Source organism: Sprattus sprattus, assembly GCF_963457725.1.
Source record: "Sprattus sprattus genome assembly, chromosome: 12".
NCBI lineage: Eukaryota > Metazoa > Chordata > Actinopteri > Clupeiformes > Clupeidae > Sprattus > Sprattus sprattus.
In genome coordinates this window covers 23,943,491-23,971,142 of record NC_137910.1, presented here as the reverse complement: position 1 = coordinate 23,971,142, position 27,652 = coordinate 23,943,491, and the positions used below count along the sequence as shown (strand labels likewise).

General features: G+C 46.1%; 1 protein-coding gene across 1 annotated transcript in view; it reads left to right on the top strand.

Annotated features, from left to right (window-relative positions):
- lmbrd1 (LMBR1 domain containing 1) overlaps positions 1–27,652 on the top strand; it is a 70,554-nt gene that overhangs the window by 35,909 nt on the left and 6,993 nt on the right. Inside the window, exons 8-14 of the mRNA XM_080848667.1 lie at positions 2,698–2,823; positions 3,191–3,343; positions 6,948–7,012; positions 7,485–7,587; positions 9,927–10,031; positions 10,305–10,454; positions 13,075–13,186. Of these exons, the coding sequence (XP_080704793.1) occupies positions 2,698–2,823; positions 3,191–3,343; positions 6,948–7,012; positions 7,485–7,587; positions 9,927–10,031; positions 10,305–10,454; positions 13,075–13,186 (814 nt within the window). The remainder of the gene's footprint in view (positions 1–2,697; positions 2,824–3,190; positions 3,344–6,947; positions 7,013–7,484; positions 7,588–9,926; positions 10,032–10,304; positions 10,455–13,074; positions 13,187–27,652) is intronic.

Sequence of the window (27,652 nt, the reverse complement as noted above, 5' to 3'; positions counted from 1 at the left end):
GGTTTTCGGTGGCCATCGCTTGTTGACAAAAATGTTATGTTGATTGCTGCAACGTAAGTTATGATTTTCTGGCCTGCAGGGGGCAGGCTGCTCTCATGGAAGACGCATGTCGTCTGAAACCCAGTCTGCTTTTCGCTCAAGAGAAGAAGGAACATCTCCTAATAAACCTCAGCGTACGCTAAATATACAACATGAAGAAGTGCACCTAGCACAGACATCGACCATCTCATGTGTTGAGTCATGACGCACAATTGCACGTCAACCATAGTTCTCACTGAAGTTCAGGATTTTCATCTCATTCATTTTCATTTCCAGTGCTAATGACTTGGAGATCACCATAGTGGTGCTGTGGTGGTACCATTTTCTCAGTTTTTTTATGATGCTAACATTCTTGGTACAACTTTGGTTGTCAATGCAGTGTTAAGACGGCTTGGATCTGATAGTAACGGTTCTCTCTGTGTTAACAACGTGTCATTTTTGGTCCGGAGCTATGCACACCTCAAAATATCAGCCCTTCCACTGGAAACCTGAAGCCCCAAAACCTTTATCATCTCGGCTGAAGGAGGATTGGGAGGAAGGGACATGTATTATTCACAGCCGGCCCAATCCCCACCCTGACATGCAGCTCAGGGAACAAAGAAAAGCCTTGTGTGTGTGCCGGGGGTCTGTGTCCATTTCACCCCCACCCCCCTCCGCTCTCCATCCACTCTCCTCTCCTCCTCTCTCTTCTCTGTGCTCTCCCACTCGCCAGAACCCAGCTCTCAGCTAACAACTCCTCTCTGCTGCACCACGTGCCCGTCAGAGCATCTCTACCTGCCCTCCTTTCTCAGACTCCCTCTCCTTTTCTCTATGTCTGTGTGAGTGTGTGAGTGTGTGTGTGTGTGTGTGTGTGTGTGTGTGTGTGTGTGTGTGTGTGTGTGTGTCTGTCTGTGAGTGACTGTGAGTGTGAGTGTGAGTGTGTGATCATCGTCCCCTACCCTGGAGTCTTCTTCTCTTGACCGGGTGGGAGAACACACCTGTTTCTCCTCTGCCTTTTTTCATCTTCTCTCCACCATGGTTTCAATCTCTCTGTCTCTTTCTCTCTCCTCTCTCTTCTCTCTCCTCTCTTTTCTCTCTCCTCTCTCTCTCTCTCTCTCTCTCTCTCGGCTGGGCGACTGAAGGGCAGGGAGAGTGCTTGGCTCGGGGGATGCGGGACAGGTTCTCCTTTTATGAGAAGTGCTTGGTATTCAGAACATGGCTCCGGCCCTAAGAGCCCCATGATTCATTGCAGGGGGCGACATTGCTCATAGCAGTGATCCACAGTCCAGACTAATAATAGTCCAGCCTGCATTCGCCTCCCAAGTGACTCCCCTCCACGCTACGCAACACTCAAGAAAAAAGCCTGCAAAGTTACTTTTTCTCTGTCCCCCCCCCCCCCCACACACACACACAGACGTTTGAAATCGAGAGGGAAGGGGTGAATCTCCAGACTTGTGCTGAAAGACAAATCACAGTTTTTTCCCTCTGGTTTAAGGAGTATAAATGAACAGAAAGTCATACTTGTTCCATGATGAAAACAGGCGAAGTAAAAAAAATGGAAATACCCCTAAATTCTATGTGTGTGTGTGTGTGTGTGTGTGTGTGTGTGTGTGTGTGTGTGTGTGAGAAAGAGAGAGAGAGTGTGAGTGTGTGTGTGTTTGCTCATATCCTCAGGAGAGAGCATGGGGAGAGAGATAGAGAGAGAGTGCCTGCCTGCCTATTCATTTTTTCTCAGCCTGTATTGATTTGCCACCGTGCAGGTATTGAAGATGGCCCTCATTTTTAATTAAAGTTCAGACACCTCATATTGTGCCTGCTAGGAAGCTCCCAGTCCCGCCCGGGCTTATAGGCGCCTCCAAATCCCACAGTCTATTTGATTTTATTTAGTTTATCATCCATATATATTTTTCAAAGCAGGACGGACGAAATGGCTATTGATGAGTGCGAGGGTCTTTAAGAAAACGTCTTGATTTATGGCACTTAAAAAGTCGTGCCAGCGAGTCCTTTGTGGACGGTCCTTTATTTTCTTCCTTCATATGTCTGCCCCCTGTGTGGGCACTGATCCTGACTCAGACTGCAGGATGGCTGCGGTCCCTGCCGCTCGCTGGTCTGGCGCCGCATTCTGTCACATGGGGGCACTGTTCAGCTTCAGATACAAACGGAGAAGTCTCTCACACACACACACACTCGCACACTCGGCCAGCTCTACCTCACAGCCGCAGCCAAGCTCAAAATGGTCGCTGCTCACCACCAGCACACACTTCCAACACACACACACACACACACACACACACACATTCACCCCTACTCTTGATGACACCAGATAAAGGACCTTTTTTTTATGTAAGAGGCGACCCCGGAGGCCAGCCGCTGTAATGTGATTTGTTGTGTGTATTTAGTCCCTGTGCATTTATGGACATATGTCACTGTCGGTGTGTGTGTGTAGGGAGGGGGAAGAGAGGCTGGGTGGAAGGGTGGGAGGGCAGAATGAGGGAGCTGGGAGAGGGATGGTGTCAGTGGGCGTGCATGCATTACATGGGCATGTAAGGTCCGCGCTGATGACTGCTCGCCATGTGTAATGGCTCTTTGATGTGTCCTCTCTCTTTCTCTCTCTCTCTCTCTCTCTCTCTGTCTGTATCTGTATGTCTCTCTGTATCTCTCTCTCTTTTTCGCTCTCAGGCATACGGTATGTCTGTGCTCCCACTCAACCTCATCAAAGGCACGCGTAGCATCGTCTACGAGCGTCTGGAGAACACAGAGGATATGGAGGACATCGAGCAGCAGGTCGAGAAGCTCAAGTCCAAGGTTGTGCCCTCTTGGTTTTCCCAAATGATCCTCTATCCACTTGGCAATGCAGATATTTTATTTAGTTTATGCCATTAACCAAAATGAAACGGACTACTTGTCACATTAACTGTAGGGTCTAATGTTTTGCTTGTTTGTCAGTAGGTTGCTGTCATTCCATGTAAGAAATCAACATTTATCAATGATACACTCTCCCCTCCAACTGCATTAAAATGGCTCCTTCAGTGATCCTTATTAAATGAGTGAACATGGCCGAAACATCTGGTCCTCTAGCAGGTGGTTCTTTTTAATACCCTCTCTCTCCTCCCTTTTCCTCTCTCCCTTCATCCATCCATCCCTCTCTCCTTCCTTCCCTCCCTCCCTCCAGTGTGAGGACGGCCGGCCGCTCTCCACGCGGGACAGGCGTAACCTGCAGGATCTGGAGACCAAGCTGCAGGTGCTGCAACGCCGCAGCCGACACCTGGAGATTGCAGAGCGTAACTGCTGCACCAAGGTCGGCAGCGCCCTCCGCCCGCTGAAGGTCAGTGGCACCGCTGCCGTGCACCGTACCCGCGCACCATACCACGCGCCCCCACACCAACGCATCCATCACACTCAGCACAGAGAGAGACTTTCCTCCGCTCTTATTTCATGCTCTAAAATCAGCAGGTCCTCCAGGCATTACCTATGATTTCAAAAAAAAATAAGATAAAAAAAAAAAATCCGACTTTTTTTTTGGCTGGTGGTTTCAGTGAGAGCCCTTGTAGTCTGAAAGCTGTGAGCAATAGTTTCGTCAGGTTCGCAGAGCCCCCGGCACAATGTCAAGAGAAAGTTAAACGCAACACATTACACCATGTGGATCGCAGTGGGAAAAAAAGAACCTCTCATAGCATGTTTCACAGGGACAGGCTCTCGAGCTTGATGTTTGAAAGTCTATTTTCCTCTCTCTCTCTCTCTCTCTCTCTCTCTCTCTCTCTCTCGCTCTCTGATGTTTGTGTTAGTTGTCCCAGATGAGTGTTGTAGTTACCCATCTCGCTTTGTCTGTGGAGGCACCTGTGGTGTTTTTTCGTGTGGTGGTGCGCCTCTTCTGCAGTGATTAAGGACTGCTCATTGGGTGACGCTCCAAGGCAACGCAGCAGCCCATGGAATAACACAGCCAGCGCTACATCCCCCTCAGGACGCTTTGGTCCACACAGCTGCTGCTCAGGTGCCAGAGCCATCAGACCGGCCATCAGAGGGGATTTTGGCCGTAGCCTAGTTTCCTTTTGCCTCGTAGCACAGTGTCTTTGATCAAGACCTGGAGAGCCAAAATGGCTCCTGATGGTCATGTTTGGCGCCATTCTCGATTGGAGAACTTTTTAGAAAATGGACAAAATTGCCTTTAGCAGGGCTAGACTGAAAGAAATACCGTTAGGAAAGCCTTACTGAAAACACCGGACACACACACTCACACACGCAAACACACACACACACACACACACACACACACACACACACACACACACACACACTAGCATAACATTTGATTGCGAAAATTACTATTCGATTTTGTTGGAAAAGCAGCACTATGGTAGCTGTCTGCCTTGTGAATTCTCAGGTCAAGCTTAAATAACCAAGTATTTCAACAACACACACACACGCACACACACACACTTCACAGCCCTTCATTGGTGGGGCATTGGGAACTTCCTCCAGCAGAGTGACAGGCCATCATTACGGCTCTCACATCAGGGAATATCCTGGTCAATCAAGGGCAGATTGGGCTGGCACTCCAGCGCCTGCCGATCATGTTTACGGGGGCGAAATGGCCGTGTTGATAGCAGCACTCAGCGGAGCAGCCGGGGCCCTCGCTGATGAGGGGAGCGCAGGCAGGCAGGCAGGCCGGGGACACAGGCCCATCAGCCCCCCACTTCACATCCCGTCACTCGCCCACCCCCTTCCTCCCGACAGACCTGATTGCCCGAACCCCCCTCCCCCCTTGGTGACTCTGTCTTGCCCCCACCCCATCTATCTTCATTAGGTTTGATGGACGTTTAATTGCCTTAACTATTGCATGCAAATTGAAACAATAATCAGATAATGGATTACCCCCCACCCCCCACCCCCACCCCCGTAGGTGTTTCTTTTTTAGCTACCCATCTATGTTTTTCCATCCCAGATCAAAAGCCTCCCTTATCAGGGGCCTCCCTGTGAATAGCTGATGGAACCGAGTGTCTTTGAGATATGGCGAGTGACAAGCGTTGCTTGAACAAAGATGATGTGACTGACGTTTTCATTCTTTCTTTTGCCCCTTTTTGCTCTCCCTGTCCATTTTGAGGGCGTCTTGTCATAAGCTCCAGAACTGTGTGGCTAAGCCGTCAGTACTTTATTACCCCACAGTTTTTTGATGCCTTTTTAAGTATAGACAGATATTGACACTGAAGAGAGTGACATCTCTCTTAGCTGAAGGGACTGGGCATTGGGGATTGAATTTGACTTGAATTGAATTGAATTGAATTGAATGACCTTTGGATAACAGTGGAGCCCATGTATACACCAGAGGTTTCTCAGGTCAGTTTTTTCTGTCTAAACCAACATTGCCAAAATGTTGTTTTTTAGACCACTTGAGTAAAACTATGATCTGCTTTCTCTTACTCCTTGTAGTCATAGTTTTATAGAGGTGCTTTATAGCAGAGACTATTGGAGTTCCCTAAGCATGCATTTGTTTGTTCTTTGTTTTGTTCTGGGAACAGTAATTACCCCAGTCAAAGCATCTGTGGACAAATATAAGGGATATCCCCCGACCCCACACACACACACACACACACACACAAATCCATGACCCGCAGGCTGCCAGGAGAGAGAATACTCTCAGCCGTCCAGGGCCCTGTGATGGTCCTCTCCTATTATCCACCAGCAAACTGGCATCTCTCCTCTCCTCTCCTCTCCACCAAAGCACCACACTGACCTTGGCAAAAAAGCATTTAAAGCATGTTGACATGCAACACTGCACCAAGCCGCAAACAAGTGTGTCAGGGGAGCCTGGTGAGAGAGGACGGCCTCAACATCACTTTGGTGTTCCAGCTCCCATCGCACTGTTGTGTGTGAGGGCTCGAGATCCCTGTTAACGGGTCAAGGGAGATGTTTGACAGTATGTACACATGGCACCTCGGTAATTTAGATGACAAATACGGCACAGGGCTGCCATCTAACCCTCCCCGCCGAGCCTAGCCACAGTGACAGTGGCGCTGGAGCATTAGTAGAGGCCCTTGTCTACTGTACAGCGGCTGCTGGCCTCGACTCGTCTGAGTGAGTGCTGTGCTAAATGGGGCTCCCTATTGTTCCCTACAGGTGTGTGCGTTTAGGGATGAATCAGTCGCTCTGCAAGATGGCAAAGGTTGTCATCACACACAAACACACACACGCGCACATACACACCTGAACACACACACACACACACATACACATCTACACACCTGAACACACACACACACACACACACACACACACACACACACACACACACACACACACACACACACACACACACATACATACACACCTGAACACACCCACCCTTGAAAAATGTACCTCAAGGTCATGGTCAATACTTTGAACCCCCATAATGCATTGTGTTTTTATGGAGATAGGTGCTGTCACCCTCGGTTTTGTCTGTCAGTGGGCTTTTCAGCTCTCTTTGTTTTTGCTGCTGGAGGTTTGAGTGTGTCCCCCCGCGAACGCACGGCTGCTCACGCTCTCTGCTGTCACCTCTGGCGGTGGGGAGAGAGTGGAAGGGGACAGGCCATATGGCCATGCGCTGACAAATGATGTGACCTTTAGGTTAACCATTATGGACCAGAGGGGACCTAGTAGGAACATGTTGCAACCCCCTCAGCACACACACATTCAGAGTGAAGAATCTGGACAGTCACCCTTACTCCCCCAAAACACACACACACACACACACACACACACACACACACCTGCACACAAGCTCACATGCTATTTGTTCCCCTAACTCTCATTCATGCACACTCACGTCTGTTTTATACACAGATGCTGTTATACACACAGACACACACTCTCACACACACGCATACACACCCATTCAGACAGGCTCTCTGGTGCATTAGTGTGCTAACGTGTGTATGTGTGTCCTTCTGCAGATTTTGCTGGGGGTTTTCTTCATCCTGGTGGCACTGCTGTTCGCCGTGGCACTGTTCATTTCTAAGTAAGTACTTTTAAATGTCACACAGGACTGCTGGGTTCATTGCACAGTCGTCCTCCCGCGCCTCCCCCCCACACATACACACACACACATTTCTCCCTCCATCCATCCCTCGTTCCCTCTTGTCCTCTGTTCCCCTAAGGTACAGGAAAAGAAAAAAAAAACGTTTAAATTCACCACCTTTTCTGCCACTCTGTTTTTCTTTCCCTTTTTTCTTGGGAGTGACAAATGAGTCACAGTGTGACAGGGTGTAGAGAGTACTGCTAACCCGAGGGGGTAGGAGCTATGGAAGAGGAAGAGGAAGGGGGTTGTGGCTTGGCCAATTTTCGATGCCGTGAAACCCCGCCACCTTGCCTAACGTTTCAACTGCACCCGTCCCTTTTTGCATCCAGCTGGTTAAGGGACATGTGAAAAGCATAACGGGCTCTAGCGTGTATTCGTGTTAATTCGTGTCTTGTGTTTTTGTGTGCCGCAGTTTGGACAAGGCCCTGCACTCTGCTGGATTCAGCTCGGGGTTCGTCGTCTTCGGAACCAACCTGACCAACCCCCTGAACGAGCTGCTGCTGGCCCTGCAGCCGGTGAGCACAGAGCTTTTGTGTTGTGTGGTGTTCACGTCCGCCTAATGTGCCATGACTCATACGTAGCTCGAATGTTTTTACTTCACAGCATCGCACCACATGATTTTTAATTAGTCACCCTACTGTCTGCGGACTTTGAGTCTAAAGTCAGTATTCCGTACCCTGGACTTGCAAAGGTAAAAGAGAGTTTTTACTTTATATTAAACGGGCTAAGTTTAATGAGTAAGAAACCCCTGACAGTTTAAATTGCTCCCTGACTAAGAGCTCCATGAATAGACACCCTTTGAAAATCTTTGGTCAGTGTTAGTGTGTATGTATGTGTGACCTCTTGCCCTGTGGTTTTCAACCACACACCCCTGTGCCCGTCCTCACGTCATGGCCAGCCCCAGAGTGTGACCTCGCGTGCGATCAGGAGCCTATTGTCCACCGTAGCGGCGTTATTAGCCAGTCCCCAGCCGCTGCGAATGATGTGATCAGCTTTCACTATCTTCAATTTCATGTCCACCATCCCATTACAAATTGCCTGATGAGTTGCAGCTGTTGAGAGGTATTAGCTCACTGATTTGAGCCATTCTTCTGAAGGATAAGAGTGCGCTCCTCTTCGTGTAATGAGAATTATTACCCCCTTCTGCTGAAAGATTTGTAATTATCGAACGGTCGCATGAATTACCAAATCCCCCCACCTTTTTTTGGGAGGGCAGCAGAATTCCCTACCCTGGAAAGGTCAGTGTGTATTTTTGCTAATTTTGAAAATGTGCGTCAGGCTTGGCAGAATTATGGCCGACGAAAAAAAAGTTGGCAGAAGAGTGGAGCATTAACATTTCTGAGAAGCGGCGACTAAAGCCAGAGACACTTCCAGAGAGCGACTGTGCGAGGGTGGAGAGCTTTTGGGCTCGTCAGGGAGGATAATTTCTAGCTTGACTTTCAAACAGTTCCCCAAAGAACTTCCAGCAGCCCTCCGAGGGTAAAAAATTACTCTTTAGCAAATTCGTTTGGGCTACTGCAGAATCACACAGAAGCATGTAATGATTGGGCAGCACCTCAAACACACGCTGGAAAAAAAGAGGGGAAAAAAACAACAGAAGAAACAGAAAATAATCCTGAGGGTAGTTGTCATTTCTTTCTTTTCATCAATTACACTGTGAGAAGAAAATAAAAAAAGGCAAAGCAGGGAAAATAGAGTGTGTGTGTATGTGTGTGTGAGAGAGTGTGTGTTTGTGTGATCTATTTGATATAGGGCATGGCCACTAATAAGGGGTCAGAAGACTAAACGCTAAACAGCTTCCCGTCCACGCTTACGTTGCTCACTTAGTATTCCGGATACAGCACACGTCCAGAGGAGGAGGGGGTGGTGTTGGTGGTGGGCGGTGGATTTGGCCCAGTCCATTAAACGCGTTCTCTTGTCCTGCATGTCCAGTCAATTGCGTATTCATGACGGGCACTGGAGCTACTTCCTGTTCAGAAAGACAAGAGGTGCAACGTTGTCGTGGTTTTTAAGCAGCGCGTGGCTCTTAACTGTGAGGTCTTGTTCTCGTTGGCACTTTTATATTTTTTTAATGCCTACGTTTCATCACTTAGGTGACCCCTCTTGTTCAAAGCAAGCACTTCAGGAAAGGTGTAGAGAAAAAAAAAAAACTCACCCCACTTTGTTTGGTACTTCTCATTCCTAATGGTTCCTGCAGGTGTAGGATGTGCCCATGGATGGGTATCTCATCCATTACATACAGTGCAGTGAATTATACAGAGAGAGGGAGAGAGAGGGAGAGAGAGGGAGAGAGAGGGAGAGAGAGGGAGAGAGAAGGAGAGAGAGGGAGAGAGAGGGAGAGAGAGGGAGAGAGAGGGAGAGAGAGGGAGAGGAAGGGAGAGAGAGGGAGAGGAAGGGAGAGGGGGAGAGAGAGAGAGAGAGAGCGGCAGGCAGGCAGGCACAGTGGAGTGCAGTGGTCGAGGAGCCTGCTCAGCCCCTGGTCTCTATTGTTAAGGTTTCATGTTAGCTCATGTTACAACCTGAGCATATCCCTCAGAGAGAGAGTGAGGTAATGAGAGCGAGAGAGAGAGAGAGGGAGAAGCAGCCAGCTCTGGTTAAGTCTGAGTCTGAGGCTAAGGCTGAGGCTGTTGGGAGAGCCCAGGCTAATCTGGCTGTCAGAGGAAACGGCGCCAAAACCCCCTCAGGATAGAGGGATGGCCAGCTGCTGAAGTAGAGAAAAGCAGCCCTCTCTCTCTCTCTCTCTCGCTTACTTTCTTTCTCTTTCTTTCTTTCTCTCTCTCTCTCTCTCTCTCTCTCTCTCTCTCTCTCTCTCTCTCTCTCTCTCTCTCTCTCTTACCCTGTCTGTCCATCTCAGGTCTTCCCGCTGGATTACGTTCTGATCACTGTCATCACCATGTACTTTGTCTTCACCTCAATGGCGGGCATTCGCAACATGGGCATCTGGTTCTTCTGGGTCCGGGTAAGATGCTTTTCCCCCAGAATCTCCCTTGCATTACCACTGCGTTAATCTTTCCCTTGCTAGAACTCCAGCAATCCTGATTGGAAAAGGCCTGTGTGTGGGGGTGAAGTATTTTTATCTCTCCCCTTCTGAATATAGCTAGATAGGAAAGAAGAGGTTCTTCTGTGCCTTTCTCTCTCTTATATTCTCTTTCTCTCTCTTTCTCTCATATTCTCACTCTCTCTCTCTATCTCTCTCTCTCTCTCTCTCTAACTATTTTGTTACCTTTGACAGCTGTACAAGATTAGACCCAAACGGACCCGGCCCCAGGCTCTGCTCTTCCTCTGCATGATTCTCCTGCTGATTGTCCTCCACACCAGCTACATGATCTACAGCCTGGCCCCGCAATACGTCATGTATGGCAGCCAGAAATACCTTCTGCAGGTAAGGAGGCCCAGGGCGCAGGGGTCACGGTGCCGAGAAATGGGCCGGTGCTTCGCGCATCAGGGGGCTGGGATTACATCTTGGACTGCACTGGCCATCTTCAAGACACATTCACGCACACCCTCACACAGACACACACAATGATCTTACACATGTGTAGGAGCACAGCTACACACACACACACACACACACACACACACACACACACACACACACACACACACACACACACACACACTGGGGATTACAAATGTCATCTTCTTTGTAGAAGAAAAAGAGAAACCTTATCTGTAAGGGCACGGGAGGGAGCCTGTGTGTGTGTGCCTGTATGTGTGTGCCTGTGTGTGTGCCTGTGTGTGTATGTGCCGGTACATAAGAGTGCTTTATGTTGGTGTAACACCTGCTGGACCCAAAGGCCTCGGGAGGAAACCCATCTGTGGAGATTCTGGCTGAGGAAGACCATTTGCTGCACAGGTTCATCTCTCTGATGCCTCCCCTATCCTCAACACCTAAATGCTTCTAACAGGGTCTGTCCATTCCAACAGTGACATACCGCAGCAGCAGAGGTGTGGACACTCAACAGATCTACTTCCTCCGCAAACCAATCCACACCACAGTGTCTTTTATTCAAAAATAAACATAAACAAGTGTCTCTTATTCAAACATAAACATAAACAAGCGTCTCTTGTTCAAACATAAACATAAACAAGCATCTCTTGTTCAAACATAAACATAAACAAGCGTCTCTTATTCAAACATAAACATAAACAAGTGTCTTTTATTCAAACATAAACATAAACAAGTGTCTCTTATTCAAACATAAACAAAAACAAGTTTCTCTTATTCAACTTAAATATAAACAATCGTCTCTTATTCAAACATAAACATTAGCCGCCCTCGAGCACAGAAGCTGGAGTTTCACTCGTCCGCCTTCGTCTTTGGCAGGCTGCTTTTGTTTTCTCTCTCGTGTTCTGTTTTTTTACTCCCCACCCTCTCCCATGGTTCTGGTTTGTGCCATCAGGCCCGTAATGTGAGCGCTGGGCAGCGGGCGGCTCACGGGCACAGACTGGTCGTAATTTGGCTCCCTCTCCGGGTGTTCAGTCAGAGGCGAGGCCAGTGGCACAGTTGCCTGAGGAAAGCAGGAGACGAGAGGAGAAAAAAAGAGAGACAAGGGAAAGGGGGAGGAAGAGAGAAAGAGAAAGAGAGAAAAAAATCCATGATTGGCTCATTGCAGTAACTGGCCTCCCACTGTCTTCAGTAAACATCCCAGTGGGTGGCTCAGCTGACCAATTAGGCCAGAATATAAATGCTCTCTGCAGTGTCCTTCATTACTAGTGTAAGCTGAATTAAATCAGTATATGTAGCCACCCCCGCCCCAATGTAATAACCACCCCTGCTTTTCAACCACATCTTCAAGCTTTTTTTGGGGTGGGGGGGTGGATGAATTCAATTCACTTATCGCCTGGCTTATTCTGCCCTATTTGTCGATGCTGCTGCCTCCTTTCCTCTTTTCCTCGTCTCCTTTCCTCCCCCGCCCCCGGGCTCTGTCAGTCATTCGTGCCATCCTCCGAGTCAATCCATCGGAGCCTGCAGACGAGTGCGGCTTATTAGGCCGCTGTTGTCTCCCGCCCGAGACCGCGCAGCGCTACAATTAGGGAAGCGGCACTGACGTGTGAGCATGCTCATAAGACGGCGGGCAAACAACGAATAGATCCCCCCCCCCCCTCACGTCCATTATTTTTAGCACCAAGACAATGTGCATCAACAGTTATACATCTTGATCAATTGGGGATGAGTATAAAGGCCAAGGTGCCCCAGAGGGATTTTTGTTGTGTACTGGTGTGTGTGTGTGTGTGTGTGTCTGTCTGTGTGTGTCTGTGTGTGTCTGTGTGTGTGTGTGTGTATTGGGGTGGGGGATTTTCTGTTCTAGAACATTCCACTAATGTGTCCCAATTTGTGGATGTCTACATCCCAGAGAAGCAAATGCTCTAGTGGTGCAGTGTGGTTTCAAAACGAATGCCACACTGAGGAGAGAGTTGAATAGCCAGTTATATGACATTATAAGCTCATTAAGTCACCACTTATTGACTTGCTGAAGCATTATAAAGAATCAAGATAGACGGAAGAATCAGGCGTTTTTGGTGTGAAAGTCCTGTGCCATTTTTAAACATTTCAAACATAAGTCCAACCTATTTGTCATCCTTTGCCAGATTGTCAGATTGTCCTACATGCATTTGGTAATTAGCTGTGAAAGACTGTTTTCTGGTTCATTGTGAAGGCAACATCCTCTGTGTTGTATGCTGGTGTTCACAGATATAATTGCTGATGTTGCCAGTGTGGTCCCATGCAATGCTGTCATGTGCTAACAAGGTGTGCCTTGTGAGCTGGCGGTACACGCTGTAATGTGGGAACTATCCCTGGGATTGAAATTCATTTGCCCTCTGTTTAATTACTTTTGGGTTGCAGTATATTCCCATGCAGTTATCTCTGACTCATCGGCACCAACAGATACCAGCTGAAAGGAGGAAGGGCTTTAAAGTCATTGTTCATTTCAACAAAAAAAAAAAAAAAGAAAATGCCAAAGATGACAGTCTCACAGAAGCTTTTTATGTTCTTTCAGAGTCCAGTGCCCATACCCAGCCCATCCCCAGGGAACCAGAGCACTCCAGCCCCATCCCCAGGGAACCAGACTACAACCAGCACCAGGATCTGTGATGCAAACGCCCCTGAGGGTAAGACCATTCTTTTCACTCCCAACATCAGAGGAGGGAAAAGGTGTGCCGGTGCAGCAACGTATCCTCTAGACCCGCAGACAACACTAGAGTAAGAAACAGACTGACAGAGAGCATGAAGAAAATATTTATCATGCACGTTCGCGCACATAATCTCTCCCTCTACGTTGCATTATTTACCCAACAAATTAAATCAAAGAACGTCCGATTGCGCGCTTGTCGCTCGTGAAGTCTGCCGTCTCCGCAGTGTCAACAACTAACCGCGGCACACAAAGCCACCCAAGCAAACACGCATTCTGCAGAGTGCGCCGGCTCCTCTCAGGAACAGGGCCTTATTGCCGTTATCTATTCATCCGCTTAATACCTGCGTTCTGCCAGCCGTCGCAGTGATGCAGAGAATGCGGAACGTTACACATACGGAATGTTTTTTGGGAGTGAGGTTGCGAGGAGGGCAGTGAGTGTCGAAGCCTAATGAGGGATGAAGTATGATGTAATGCAAGAGATGTGAGGGAAGGTACAGAGGGCGCTGTGGGTGTGTGTGTGTGTGTGTGTGTGTGGAGGGGGTGGGGGGGGGGGTATTCAAGACTTCACGTAGCTAGAACCACAGGCAGCCTCTGGTCTCTTGGTTTAATATGTTAAGAGGAACAGATGCATTATGCTGTTACATGGTAAAGTCACATTATGCTTCCCCTCACTTGTAGATCTGACAGACAACTCCAGGCGAGGGCGTGGGGGGTGGTGGGAGGGATCCGAACAGATTGGGTAGAGACGCAGTCTTTAGTGCTAGACACAGACTCATTGCCACAAAGTGGTAATTGGTGCACATGATGGAAGACAACCAACGCTGTTTACATAATGAACATAATTAAAGAGCACATGAATAATGTGTCTACTTTAATGTAATCTGTTTATTTGTCTGATGGTAATGTGGCTGTATTGCATTTTCAACAGCATGTCAAATATTAGCCTCATCTGAATGTTATTTTCTATTATAACATTCATCAATTGTTCTTGAGCACTCAATTTGCTCTAGGTGAGGTCTGTTGATTATAGGGTGCAAGTGATCAATTCTTGCATATGACTTGATCTCAGGTTTTCACTGCCCAGCCCAATGGATTCCATAGCAAATTAATACGTAGTTTTTAAATAACAAAAGAGACAGGGAAGCACACCTGTTTCGGGTAAAGGAAAAATATATGCACATAAGATGGGCTACCAATTGTATTTGTTTTGGTCTATCTAGCACAGAAATTCCTCCATATATATACTTATCCTATATATTTCCTGTTGTTCTTTTTATGGCTAAATATTCTTTGACATATATGCTAATATATGAATGCAGGAACTCCTCTTATAAACTGGGAAAGTACATTGTTTAGACTACAGGAAGTAAATGTTTCTTAGCTTATGTAGAGGGTGACGAGATGTGTGAAATGTGTGATTTCGTTCATAATAAGGCGGGTTAAAAAATGGGTCACCATATTTGCGTACATGGTGTCCCAGGAGAGCTCGCATTCATGCAGGAATTGAATTAAATGGTGGAAAAAGTATTCTACCAAGCATGTTGTAAGGGTCAGTCTTCTCACTCTTCAAAAATTGAGTTTGAAAATTGGGTTGAAATAATTTGTAGCTCCACGTTGGTGGAACGAACTGCAAAGCACTACCAGAGCAGGGGCATCCCTCTCTACCTTTAAGAAGCTTTTGAAGATCCAACTCTTCAGAGAACAACTCTTTTCCTAACTGGCACTTCGACTAGTGCTTAACTTGCACTTACAGCAGTTACATTCCTGCACTTCTTTTTCTTTTCTATTTCTGTAAAGTAGTAATTATTGTTACACTAGGTCTCTATTGCTTGTAGCTTGACTGTTCTCTCCCTTGTACGTCGCTTTGGAAAAAAAACGTCTGCTAAATGACTAAATGTAAATGTAATAATAATAATAATAATAATAATAATAGTATTCACCCAGGGGTAAATAAAACAGAACCAGTCAAAGGGCTTTCCCCCCATAGGTGTCTCTGTGTCACAAACTATGCAGTATATGTTACAGTGAATTAATAACATTGTGCATGACACTTAAAAACCACAGTCCATTGTCTGGAATCACATCAGGCATGATGGTTTAGGTCCGTGTGCATATTGTGCGACAGTGTGCTGTTTTGCTTCTGTGTGTAATTGCAAACGAGAGAGAGAGAGAGGCCACATTTGCAGGACAGTGAGGTCTAACACCATAATCCCCCTCTGAATTTCTCATCCAACTGCAAGCCCCAGCCTCTCCTAAAGGCGAGTAAATCTGCTCAACAGAAGTGTCTCTGCGGGTCACCCTGCAATCGATCCATCTCCAGTTGACTCGCAGTTTAAACCAGTGAAGTTTCAAGGGCCACCCTATCTGCCAAATACTACGCTCTCGCCCAATCTGCTCTTGCGTGCGATTGGCCCTCGCCCATCTGCGGTTAGCGCACAATGTGTGTCTCTGCCGCTCCGCTATCAGTGAAATGTCTCACGGCTCCGCGCGATTCAGAAACACAATGCCGGGGAGATCAGCGGGGCCTTCTGCAAACAAGATGAGTGCTTCGCTGGCTGCAGCCAACTTAGTGCCCTGTTTTAGTTTATCTTTTTTCTCGGCTGCTGAAGATGGCAAGATGGCTCCCATTGTTTGTGATTTTGTAACTGCCGTGAAAGCTCCCCTCCCCCACCACCACCACCACCACCCCGCATACTGTATCTGGGCATAGACAAGGGTCTTTCGAACATAAGAACAGCGTGGAATCAGGCCGCCCATATGCCAGATTTTGGCCTTGGATCATTTTGGTAGTCACTAATTGGCTGCAAGTGTCCCAAATAGAGGAAGTGAAGGACTCTCTTTTATGGTCACAATGGTAACAAACCACAACATTTTTCCCGGTATTGTTTAGAAGTGAAGATCACGTCTGATGGTAACCAGAACCACACATCACTCTCTGGCATGTTTGTTGCATGTTTATGCATTTTCTTATGCCCTTGACTAAAAACAGATAAATAAAAATAGACTTTTTTTTTTTAACAGCAAGCATAGCCGTATCCTTATTAAACTGTATATTAACATGGTAAAATATGGACTAAATATGGAGCGGCTAGATTGCGGAACAACTGGCATCGTAGGCCACCTGTAGCCCTGGCCTGCTTGAAGTTCTCATAACGAAGTACACACGTGTGACCCTGTGGTAGTACAGCTCTCAAGTGAAATGTTGCATTATGGATATCAAGACATTCCCTACGCATATAAGATAGAACACTCTGAAGTGCATGTAAAATGGAAAGACTGAAAATACCGGAAATACCCCTGGACCGTTGTTCTGGGAACTTTGAAAAGCGCAAGGTCAGATCTTGTGGCTTAAGACTACCCCTAATGGCGTGCACTTAGGTCAAGCTCCAAGGACAAATTGAGGCACTTCATGTTTGCCAATTTTTCTGGCACTCAAAGACGTTGACTACGGTGTGTTATTACCCAGCACACCTTGCTTGAGTGGCAATTCATGAAAGGAAACTTTTCGTAAAGGTTTATTCATACTGGATAGTGTGAAAGTGTCCATTTAACACCTGAATAGACAGCTTTTGAGTAGGCTTTTGTTGTAGTCTAAATTCTCCTCTAGTGAGCTACTGAGCTGCCTACTTCTCTGGTCGGGGCTGACTTAGCAAAGTGATGACACGCTCTCTGACCATGTCTGCCGGAGCCGAAGACAATCCCTCATTAGCTGCAGAGGGATGCTCTTCCTGCTCTTTATGTGTTTATGTGTGTGTGTGTGTGTGTGTGTGTGTGTGTGAGAGAGAGTATGTGTGTGTGTGTGTGTGTGTGTGTGTGTGTGTGTGTGTGTGTGTGTGTGTGTGTGTGTGTGTGTGTGTGTCTGTGGACCATCCCATTGAAATGCTCAGCAGGGCCTACTCCCCAGCAGCCTTGAAATCCACAGTTCATTAATTGTGTTTGTCCAAGGTCAGCATGGACAGCCTGGTGTTCCGTGTGCTGGCCATGCAAGGATGCCTCCAAAGCGGTCAGTGGGCGCCGTCTCCTACTGTATCTCACGTGTCAGAACACCGAGCCTTACTTATCCCAGCAGTGCTTCTCTAAAGACTGCGGATGTTGCATAAACAAACAACACAGCCAATCGCGCTTTCCATGGTTTGAAGGTTTCGTGCTTCTGTCAATACCTCAGTCGCTTTTCTTTTATTTATTTATTTTTTCCTGTGACCTTTGAATTTTTCTCCTTGACTAAAACACACACAACTGTCAAAACCTCCCGTTATATAAAAATTGTATAAATATAATACTTTTAGCAAGGACTTTTTTTAGAACCTTCTTTTTGAGACCGTAACAATTCTATATGCAACCTAAAATACTTTTATATTACTTCAAAAACGAATCTACTTACATTCCATTGTGTTAATTAACTATTCAAACTGCTTAATTATATATAAGACATGAACATTCTAAGGAATTGATGCTTCATTTCCCTGTTGAAGTGTCTGGTGCTAGTCAATAATCATTGTCCAAAGAAATCTTTCGAATCCTCGCCAGCCTCTCAGCTCTCCCCTCCATTGACTACTTCAGGTCTCTGAACGTGTGGCCATCCACTGTTTCACTCCCTCTGTCTCCAAAACAAAACAATGCCCACCGCCAACCCATACAGGAGCACAGAGACCAGCTTAGATCCCCCCCAACCACCACCACCACACACACACACACACACACACACACACACACACACACACACACCACAACAACCTGTGCCAGTCTCTTGCCTTCACCCATTCACTTTTTCATGTAAAAAAAAAAAAAAAAGCGCCCAAGCCAAACCCCTCCTGGCTGACTCTGGAAAGCATCTCTTCCCTTGCATAACAGCCCGTTGCACAACCAAGCGTGAGTAGGAGGAAGTGTCAAGCAGGGAGAACACATGCAATAGAGAGGGGACGCCAAAGGAGAGCCACGCCGAGCGTCCAGAACTGGGCAACGGGCTCAGGCTCGGGCTCAGGCTTCTGTATCTCTCCAACACTGTGCTCCACCAGGCTCCAGGCGGGGCTGGGCTGGGCAGAGGCAGCTTCACTGCCCTCCTCTGCCTTTGGCTTTGGCGTTCATGTCTGCTAGTTGAGTGTCTGTCATGTTTCCCCCAGAGGCGTTGTGGTGTGTGTTTATGTGTGTCTCTTGTGTGTTTGTGCTTGTGTTTGTGCTTGTGCTTGGTGTTGTGTGTCTTAGTGTGTGTCTGTGTGTGTTTTTTTCAGATGTCACGATTTCTTCATGGAGGCTTCTATTCTCCTCTCTTGTCTCCTGCTTGGTCTCCATGCAGTAATCATGCATTCGGTGACTAAACTAGACTAGAATATTCTATGAATAGAATAAAAAGGCCTTACAGATTTGCTGAGCAGAATTTTCCCCCTCGTTTTTACCCTTGCAAAAGAACATTTTCGTTTCCTCAGTCATTAAATGCTGGTCTCTGATCTAAAAGTCAAGTAGGGCTTTAATCACCCTTCATTAATAAGTTAATGCTAAAATGTTCTTCAATATATGAGAATGGCCATCCCATAACATAGCGTAATGATTGAAACACATGTTAAAGCATATTTCTCCCCTCTGTAGCCACATGTTATGCGTATAATATTATGCCTGTGTTCATCCCGGACCACAGAGACATGCGGTATATCTTGGGATCTTGTGTGTTGCCATGGCTACCACTCACCAAATTGCTGGATGTTTCAATGCGATCCTGCAGCTGCGGATGCAAATGAAGCACATTTTCCCTGTTTGCTCTTCATCAACCTATCGCCGTCCTTTTCTCAGGTTGTTATTCCAGCAGGTCAGAGATTCACTTGTGGTGTCAACATCTGACATCTTGTTTGTCTCTAATTACAAAGGTCTTAACAGAGAGAGAGAGAGAGAGAGAGAGAGAGAGAGAGAGAGAGAGAGAGAGAGAGAGAGATGGAGACAGGCACGTGTTGCTAACAAGCAAAGAATTTTCACTTTCGTCTTTTTATTCTCTGAATTCCATCTTTACATGTTTGCGCTCCATCGCTGCTACATGTGTGTTTACACGCGTCGTATGTGTAGCCTTCAGGCTAGATCATGTGCTTGCAAAAACAACAACAACAAAAGATCCACTTAGTTCCAAGTAACTGGCTCTGTAGCATCGTGCTCTTAAGGAGATGGATTGTTTAATGTTGTGTGCTGCTAGCAGTCCAGCTCTTGTCTAGCTTACTTTGCAGTATTGGCTGTTGATAATGCCTGATTTGTTTGCGTAGGCCAGTTCATTATAGCCGTGAGGGATGTTTGGGCTGCTCCCCGCCCAGGACACTCACTCATGCTGGGAACATCACAGCAGCCATACTGCTCCCTCATGCTCTTTTGACTTGTAGTGTAGTGTAGATCGGCTGGACCTACAGTGTTATTTCACAAGTTTCTAAAAGTGCCCCCAATTTTTTTGTTAAATGCCCCTGGATTTCAGTAAATCATTTTGTCATTTATAGCCCATTAACAAGAATGGTGAAGTCTTGCAAAAAATATTGGTTTTATGCCCTAGCTTTGAACTAGTAAGTGATAATAGACCACGTGAAGTTCAAATATCGAGGCGGTATGCAGCCATGACCCAAAATGAGGGCCAATTTTTTTTTTTTTTTTTCAGTCAGATTATTTTTTTTTGCTTTAATCCCTGTGATTATATATGAGTCAAGAATCAACTGCCTACCTTTGGCAGAGATGAGTCCCCACATTCCCACATCACTCCACCAGGTTAAGGTTTAGTTGTCCACCGTGGCTGGACTTGGTTCAGCTGGTAGTTTAGGGGAGAGATTTGTGTAGGTTAATAGTTCCTGCCTAGGTCACAAAAACATTGCAAAAATGAGTAATGTTATGTTATTTTTTTTCCTCTGCGATTGTAGTTAACTCTTGAATCTGATTTGGAGCTCCGGCAGCTTATTTCGATGGGATGGAGCGGCTGGAGGTTGAGATTGAAAGCTCCGGGTAGTGGATCGGGCAGAAGGAGAGGTCACTCAGTCAGCAGGCATCAGGCAGGCCACCGCTGGTCGCTGCTTAGCCCAAGATGAATTGAGACAAGGGCCATTATTGGACCCCCATGAACCCCTTTCGTGGGCTTCTTTGGTTTTTATTAAATAGACTCCTGGAGGGTAATGGAAGCCGCTTACATAGTTTTTGCGTTGGCTGTGTGTGTTGAGATGGAGTGACTCACAATAATTGAATCTTTTTCAGGAAAAACAAAAAACATAATGACCAACATCCATAACCAGAGAGAAGTGAATAATCCTTAATGGTGAAAAAATTATATTTGGAAACTTTGGTTGTTTTGGCGTTTACCTTGATTCATTCCTTTTTTATGCTTCCAAGTTCAGCATGTGACCAGCAAGCAAAGTGTGCGACAGGGCAAAGTGAATGTCAAGGAAGGAAATGTACCTCGGCTCATCTCTGTTACAATAATTCGTTTGCATTAATTTGCAATCCTGATGGAGGCGTTATGCTATCTTAGAAAGTTAAATGGGAGAGCAACGCATTGATCAGTGGTCTATACTGGACTCTGCTGTTGTTGCGCTTTAAGCCCCCAATGAATTCACTTTTTGTAGAGTCTAGTTGCATAGCCATTTGTGGCCAGTTGTAGCCATTTGGTAACATATTTTATTGATTTAAATGATCGGTCAATTTAGTAGATGTGTGGTCAATGTTATGCTGTGAAAGCAAGTTGAGATAAGATTAATGCACCTGCCAAACGTTGAAAATGTATAGAAAAGAAGGAAGTAGCACAACGTCTTCCTCAAAAAATTGACATAAAATAGCTACTTTTTTAATAAAATGCTGAGCGCATCTATTAAATAAGGGTACCATATGCGTTCATTCAAGTCCAAGAAGTAAGACACGTTCTCTTTAAGATGCATCAGGCTGTGCAAACGGAGACAGACAGTCCTGTCACCAAATTGGAAGGAATAATAATGAATACGTATTAATATAGACTTTTCGTCACTTATATGAAATGTATTGAGACTATAAATATACTGCCTCAACACATGAAATCAGATTTCTCATCTGTTCCCTAGCAACCTCTCACATTGTATTACATGCATGCTGGAAGGCACGTTTTCCTGTCTTCCTGTACACAGACAAAAATCAATTTTCATTATGCCTGTATGAAGAGGGTTGCTCTTTGATATTGCTCAGAATGGCTGGTGTCAGTCAAGACCCTACTCCATTAATGCAGAGAGGAAGTGCCTCTCAGACTCCTGAAAGATGTCTTTGAGTGGATTCAGACACAGTTCCATGACTCTTGAATGAGTGTAAGGTAAACAAATGGCAGGTATTCAATCACATTTGTTGAAGTTGCAGCCTGCCATTGGTGTCGAAAGCAGAAATGTTCCCGTTTCCCAAAAATGCTTTTTGAACCTGTGCCTGCTGCATACAAAATCGACACAATTCTCTTTGGTGACTGTTTTACATCCTTTGAAACTTGAGTTTTCAAAGTTTTCTTGTGATATAGCCTTTTGTCAAACCACCTGCTCTGAGAGGTATTTAGTAACTTAAGCAAATGTCAGTGATTCTGAAGTCCTTTTGAAAGAGGTGATGCATCGCTCAAATTTTACATTGATGGCATTCAGTAAGGCAAATTATAACCCAGACTAGCCTTGTTGTTTTAGCTTTCCTACAAACTACTGAAACTTCTGCTTTTCAAAAGTGTTTTTTTTTTGGTGCCTCAGTAATGGCCCTCTTCCTGATGCAATTTTTAAATGCTGTCTTTCTGGGTGAGGGTTAGCAGAAATGTATAATTTCCTCAACAGAACATGTTATTTGTTAAGATTTGCTCTCTCTAGGTACAGTACATGACACATTTTTGTCCTGTATAATTGAGGTGAAATCTTGAATGCCCAAGACTCCCATCTGAGTATTTAATTAGGATAATTTAGCACAATAAGTCTAACAGCAGGAACACATCAAAACAAATTGTTTTCTTTAGTGCACTGCATCGAATGAACATTGAACCACCCAGGCCTACACCCTCCCTTGGACCCCAAATGACAGTCGAGCGAGTTGATTGGGAAAAACAGAGCTGGAGCACGAATCATGCTGTCTATGGTGTAAAGGCAGGCAGGGCTGGCAGGAACACCCCAGCCAAAAGCTCCGTTTCACATTGAGTCAACAAATATTTACTTTGGATATCTATTTCATTTCTGGTATACTTTATTGGATTTTATTTGTGTGTGTATTTTACATCTCTTAACAAAGAGTGCCACCTTTGGTATATCTAATTATACTTTGGATCTTACTCCTCTACAGTTTTAGAAATAGTTGAATATTAATCGTAATTTCCCCCCCCCCTTTTTTTCAAAAGCCACTTATTCTCCTGCTCCAATTTAGCGGTTCACATTTCAAGATTTGAAAAGTGCCTCACTGTGCACTTTCTTGGTGATGCCTTTTGATTCATCGACCTTTGATTAGCATTCAATTTAATTGATCAGTGACTCCGGCAGCAACTTCCAAACGATCAGCCTCAAAATAAAGTCACTTGATTGGAGACTGCTGGCTTCTCGTCACGAGCGCTGCCAAGAGTCTTAATGAATCTCTTCAACTCGTCATTCTGGGAGCGCTGGCTTGGATCTAGAGTAGCTATAACCATATCTTTCTCTTTGTCTCTCACTCTCTCACACACACACACACACACACACACACACACACACACACACACACACACACACACTCAGGCCTCAGCCACCACTATCAAATGTGTTCTCTTCCCAAATCCCTTATTGGCTATGAAAGAGCTTCAATTATGGGGTGAATAATTACAATGGGGTAGATGATTAATGAAGAGTTTAATTAATAAAGTTGGCACGCCTGATCTGGCCCACTCCCCATGGAGTGCAGGCCTGCTTGGGTGTGTCGCCTTTGTACACAACAGGGAAAAATGACAGGCACGCAACACACAACTCAGATCATGTTTTTTTTATCTTTCCGGGCACAAAACCATTTGTACTGGCTTTTAAAGATGTCTTTAGTGTGTGTGTGTGTGTGTGTGTGTATACTTTCAAGTAAACTAATACATTGGAGTCATGCTGCTAGTTTCCCAAACTTTTCTATCTCTCCCTCTCTCTCTCTCTCTCTCTCTCTCTCTCTCTCTCGCTCTTTTTGAACCCACTGGATATCCGTCTATGCATTCAGCCCACTCATGGCTCTCAGGAAATGAAAGCGAAACCTGAGTCGGAGAGAGCAGGATGGCATTCTCCTGGGATTCTGATGTTTTCATTTTGGAGAGGAGAGGAGAGGAGGGGTTGGGTACCTCATCCAGTCCTGGCAGAGCAGAGGAGAGGAGAGGAGAGGAGAGGAATGATAAAAGTGTCAGTGATGGTGGGGAGAGTGCTTTTTTAGCGAGGACAGCGGAATACAAAAACAACCCCAAAACGGCAGCCCTGAATACTGAAAAAGAAGGAAATGGAATGGAGGGGGAAAAACAAGGCGTGCGCCGCAGTCTAAAAATGCGACCCTGGCCCCCAAAAAGATGTTTGGCGGAGCCCCGCTACCTTTTCTCTGTGGTGTATGGGACAACACTAGTGCAGTGCCAGGGCTTGTGTATGAGACAAGACCAGTGCAACCACATGAATAATTCTACGCAGAGAGAGAGAGAGAGAGAGAGAGAGAGAGAGAGAGAGAGAGAGAGAGAGAGAGAGAAAAGAAAGAGAAAGCATATAGAGGGAGACAGAGGCCTTCTGAGAAGGAGCTGGAATCACCCTAGAGGGCTTCTTTTCTTTCTGTCTCGCTCCCTCCGTCTCGCCCTCTCTGTGAAGGTGAAGCAGGTCAGTGGTGTACACCGTAATCTGTTTAGGCAGACCACTGTAGAGGACCATCTGTGAGTGCTGGGCCTGTTACCCAGGTGAGCAGCTGGAGAGGCCCAGATGGTGGGGGCTGGGCTGGGGGTGGAGGGGGGAAGCAAGTTTGGCAACTGCCTGTTCTCGCCGTCACCTGGAACTGGAGATCTCTCCGGGGGTCCCAGGAGAGAGTGTACTGGCCCATTGCTGTCTCTCTCATCAAAGCCTTGTGACACAAGCATGACCCGCTTACGGGTGTGTTGTCTGCCGAACAAAGTGTGCTAAGACACACACACGTGTGTGGCAGTGACTGTGTATCTTATCAGATGAGTGATGAGCCGATTAGGTAGTATGTTCTCATTTTTAATATCCATGGAATGGCATCCTTGAGACAGACATCTAAACAAAGTCCTTAAATTAGTTTGTTTGTTATTTCCTGTTATGTAGACTTTATTTCTACTGAGACTGGTGCTTTATTGAGTTGAGCCTCTGTAAGCCAAGGTTGTTGTGCTCAGGATGTGACATTTGTGACAAATATACCAATGATCAAACAAACCTAATCTAATATCCTAGTTTCCATACATACCATCACAACACTCACCAAATGTTCATCAGCTCCATGTCCACATTTAGACATTTGAACCTTCTGTCTGTACACACAGACACACACACACTCACACACACACACACACACACACACACACACACACACACACACACACACACACACACACACACACACACACACAATCACACACACAATCACACACAAAATCACCTTCATTGACGCTCAGTCCCCCATGGTTGATGCAATCAACCCCTCTGTCATTAGGCTTTGTTTTTTGTGGAGGTAATTATCTGAGTGCGAGATTCCCTGGAGGTGGTGCATATCGTATTATACCGTGTGTTGTCTTTATTTTCTTTAATGATCTCATTATGATTAACAATCAAGTGTTGCCGCAGAGTGAAAATGGCTGGTACCAGTGTGAACTGCTTACCACTATTATGCGACCGTTTAATCACATAAGAGTTCATTCTTATCTGAATTTGCTGGCTGGCAGGCTTGTTTTTTTTTTTTTTCAGTCAAAGGACCAGGAAGTTTGGTGTTTAGCCATTCCGATGTATTCAACAAATAGTCAGAAAAGCCCCCGTCCCTGACAGCCCACGTCCCCAAAATCGCGTCTAAAGCGTGCTACTTTCTGTCGATACCTCAACAGGCAGTATTTTTATGATTATATGATGTTTATGACTGGACATCTTAGATACAAGAGGGTAGTATATAATCCCAAATTGCTCATAATATGAACACAAAAATATTCCCTGGATTGTATGAAGGTCTTTTTGGATGGGCGCCACGAGCACCCTTCACCACCATAAACCAGTTTTTTTTTGCCATGAACCTTGAGAGAGCTGGCTGCCCTGAGTGGGGGTGCATTAGTGCAGGAAGAGCATGGGAGAACTCTTGTGAGTGTTTTTGAGCTCAAGAGTTCCATTCAAGGTTGATGAGAAATCCAAACAGAGAAAACCTACGTCACGAAAAAGACCACACATCACCATCAGTGTTTCATGGTCTGGGCAACTTAACTATGGTAGTAAACAGGGCTCTGGGAACCCAGGAGCATCTTGAGATTTTGTGGATAATGACCAAAAATTGATTTATGGATTAATGGTTTGGAAAGACTCTATCTAGTAGTTACAAGTTTGTCACAGCCAACTAAATATGTGCAGTAGCGTCTTAGTCTATTAATGACAGATGCCCTCGAATTCCCCATATAACTCCTCATATCAGCATTCAGCCAGGGTTAATCCTGTGTCTTTATTTGTATGTAAGGGTTATTGGACTCAGTTTTCTCGACTACGAAAGATACGAAGCCTAAAAACGTAATGTACTAAAACGAAATATACAGACTGTATTTAATGCCATCCTGGGTTGCAGCCCAGGTCCAATCTAAATTGCCACTACCTGAGTGTGACCAGCGTCAACTGGCCTGGTCTGAATTGATTAAACAGGCGTTACGCTTTTGTCAGGTTGTTAGTCTGAAAAGGATGTGAGTGCTGTTGATGTCCTTTTTCCTCCACTTCCAACACTGCGATTTGTCTGTTGGTGTTTGTGATACATGCTTGAGCTTGTGGTGTTAAGGTGGTTTTGTTCCCTGCTTGTGTTTCTTACATCAGGCGGTTTGTGTGTGTGTGTGTGTCTGTGTGTCTGTGTGTCTGTGTGTCTGTGTGTCTGTGTGTGTGCGTCTGTGTGTGTCTGTGTGTTTGTGTGTCTGTGTGTGTGTGTGTGTGATCTGTGTGTCTGTTTGTGTGAGTGTGTCTCTGTGTGTGAGTGTGTTGGTGTGTGTGTGTGTGTGATCTGTGTGTCTGTTTGTGTGAGTGTGTGTGTCTGGTCTGTGTGTGTGTGATCTGTGTGTCTGTTTGTGTGAGTGTGTCTGTGTTTGTGTGAGTGTGTCTGTGTGTCTCTGTGTGTGAGTGTGTGTGTGTGTGCGTGTGTGTGTGCTTGTGTGTGTATGTGTGTGTGTGATCTGTGTGTCTGTGTGTGTGCGCGCGTGTGCGTGTCTGTGTGTGGTGTTTTATTTGCCCACACACAGCTTCACCTCTCATGTTTTGCCGTATCCCCCCCACCCCTGAGGCTCTCTGCATCACAGACCATCACGGAAGCCTGGAGTCATCGGCCACTCTCTCATCCCAGTCACAGATACGGCAGCCCCTCAGACACAGTGGATAATACTCTCTACTCATTATTTCTTTTCTCCTTTAGCTTCCCAAATAACCTGAAGCGTTTGTGCCTTCTATTCAGATGTCTAGTGAGTCGTTTTTATGCTGTTTGGCGTTGAAGAAAAGCGGCCTGGGCTGTTAAATAGAGGCTTCGCTCGCTGAATGCTGCCACTATCTTTCCTCGAGGTCCCCTTGGGCATGGAGCACTCGTGTGCACACACCAACACACACACACAGAGAGAGAGAGAGACACACACACACACACACGCACAAACACACGTACAGAGATAGACACACACGCACACACACACACACACACACACACACACACACACACACACACACACACACACACACACATAAACACACGTACAGAGATAGACACACACACACACACACACACACACACACACATAGACACAAACATGCATATCTTTACAAATGACAAGCTGTCTGCTCGCAGTGCAGTAATCACTAGCGCGTCATGCTGTCATGTCAATCCAGGCATATCTCTGTCAGGTTAATGGAATGAAGTAACCATTGAACATGTCAGACGGTTCAGCTTTAATAAATGTGTTGATTTAGGGTATGTGTGTGCATGTGTGTGTGTGTGTGTGTGTGTGTGTGTGTGTGTGTGCGTGTGTGTTGAAACACCCCCCCTGCTTGCTCTTGGTGCAGACGTCCACAGTCTTCTGGCCTACAGTAACACTTCTCACCTCCCCCTCCCCCGTCCTCCCACTTCTCCTTGTAAAAAGCATGCGCTTCCTTTAATTAAACATGGAGGTGACACGAGATGTGTTTGTTTGCACTTTCCCCTCGTGGTCATCAGCAAGCACGGGTTCAATGGGGGTGAGGCTCGATCCTCGTTAACAGGGACACAAGTTTCCTCTTTACCTCGCATGCAGCGTCTTTGTCTCTTCTTGTCC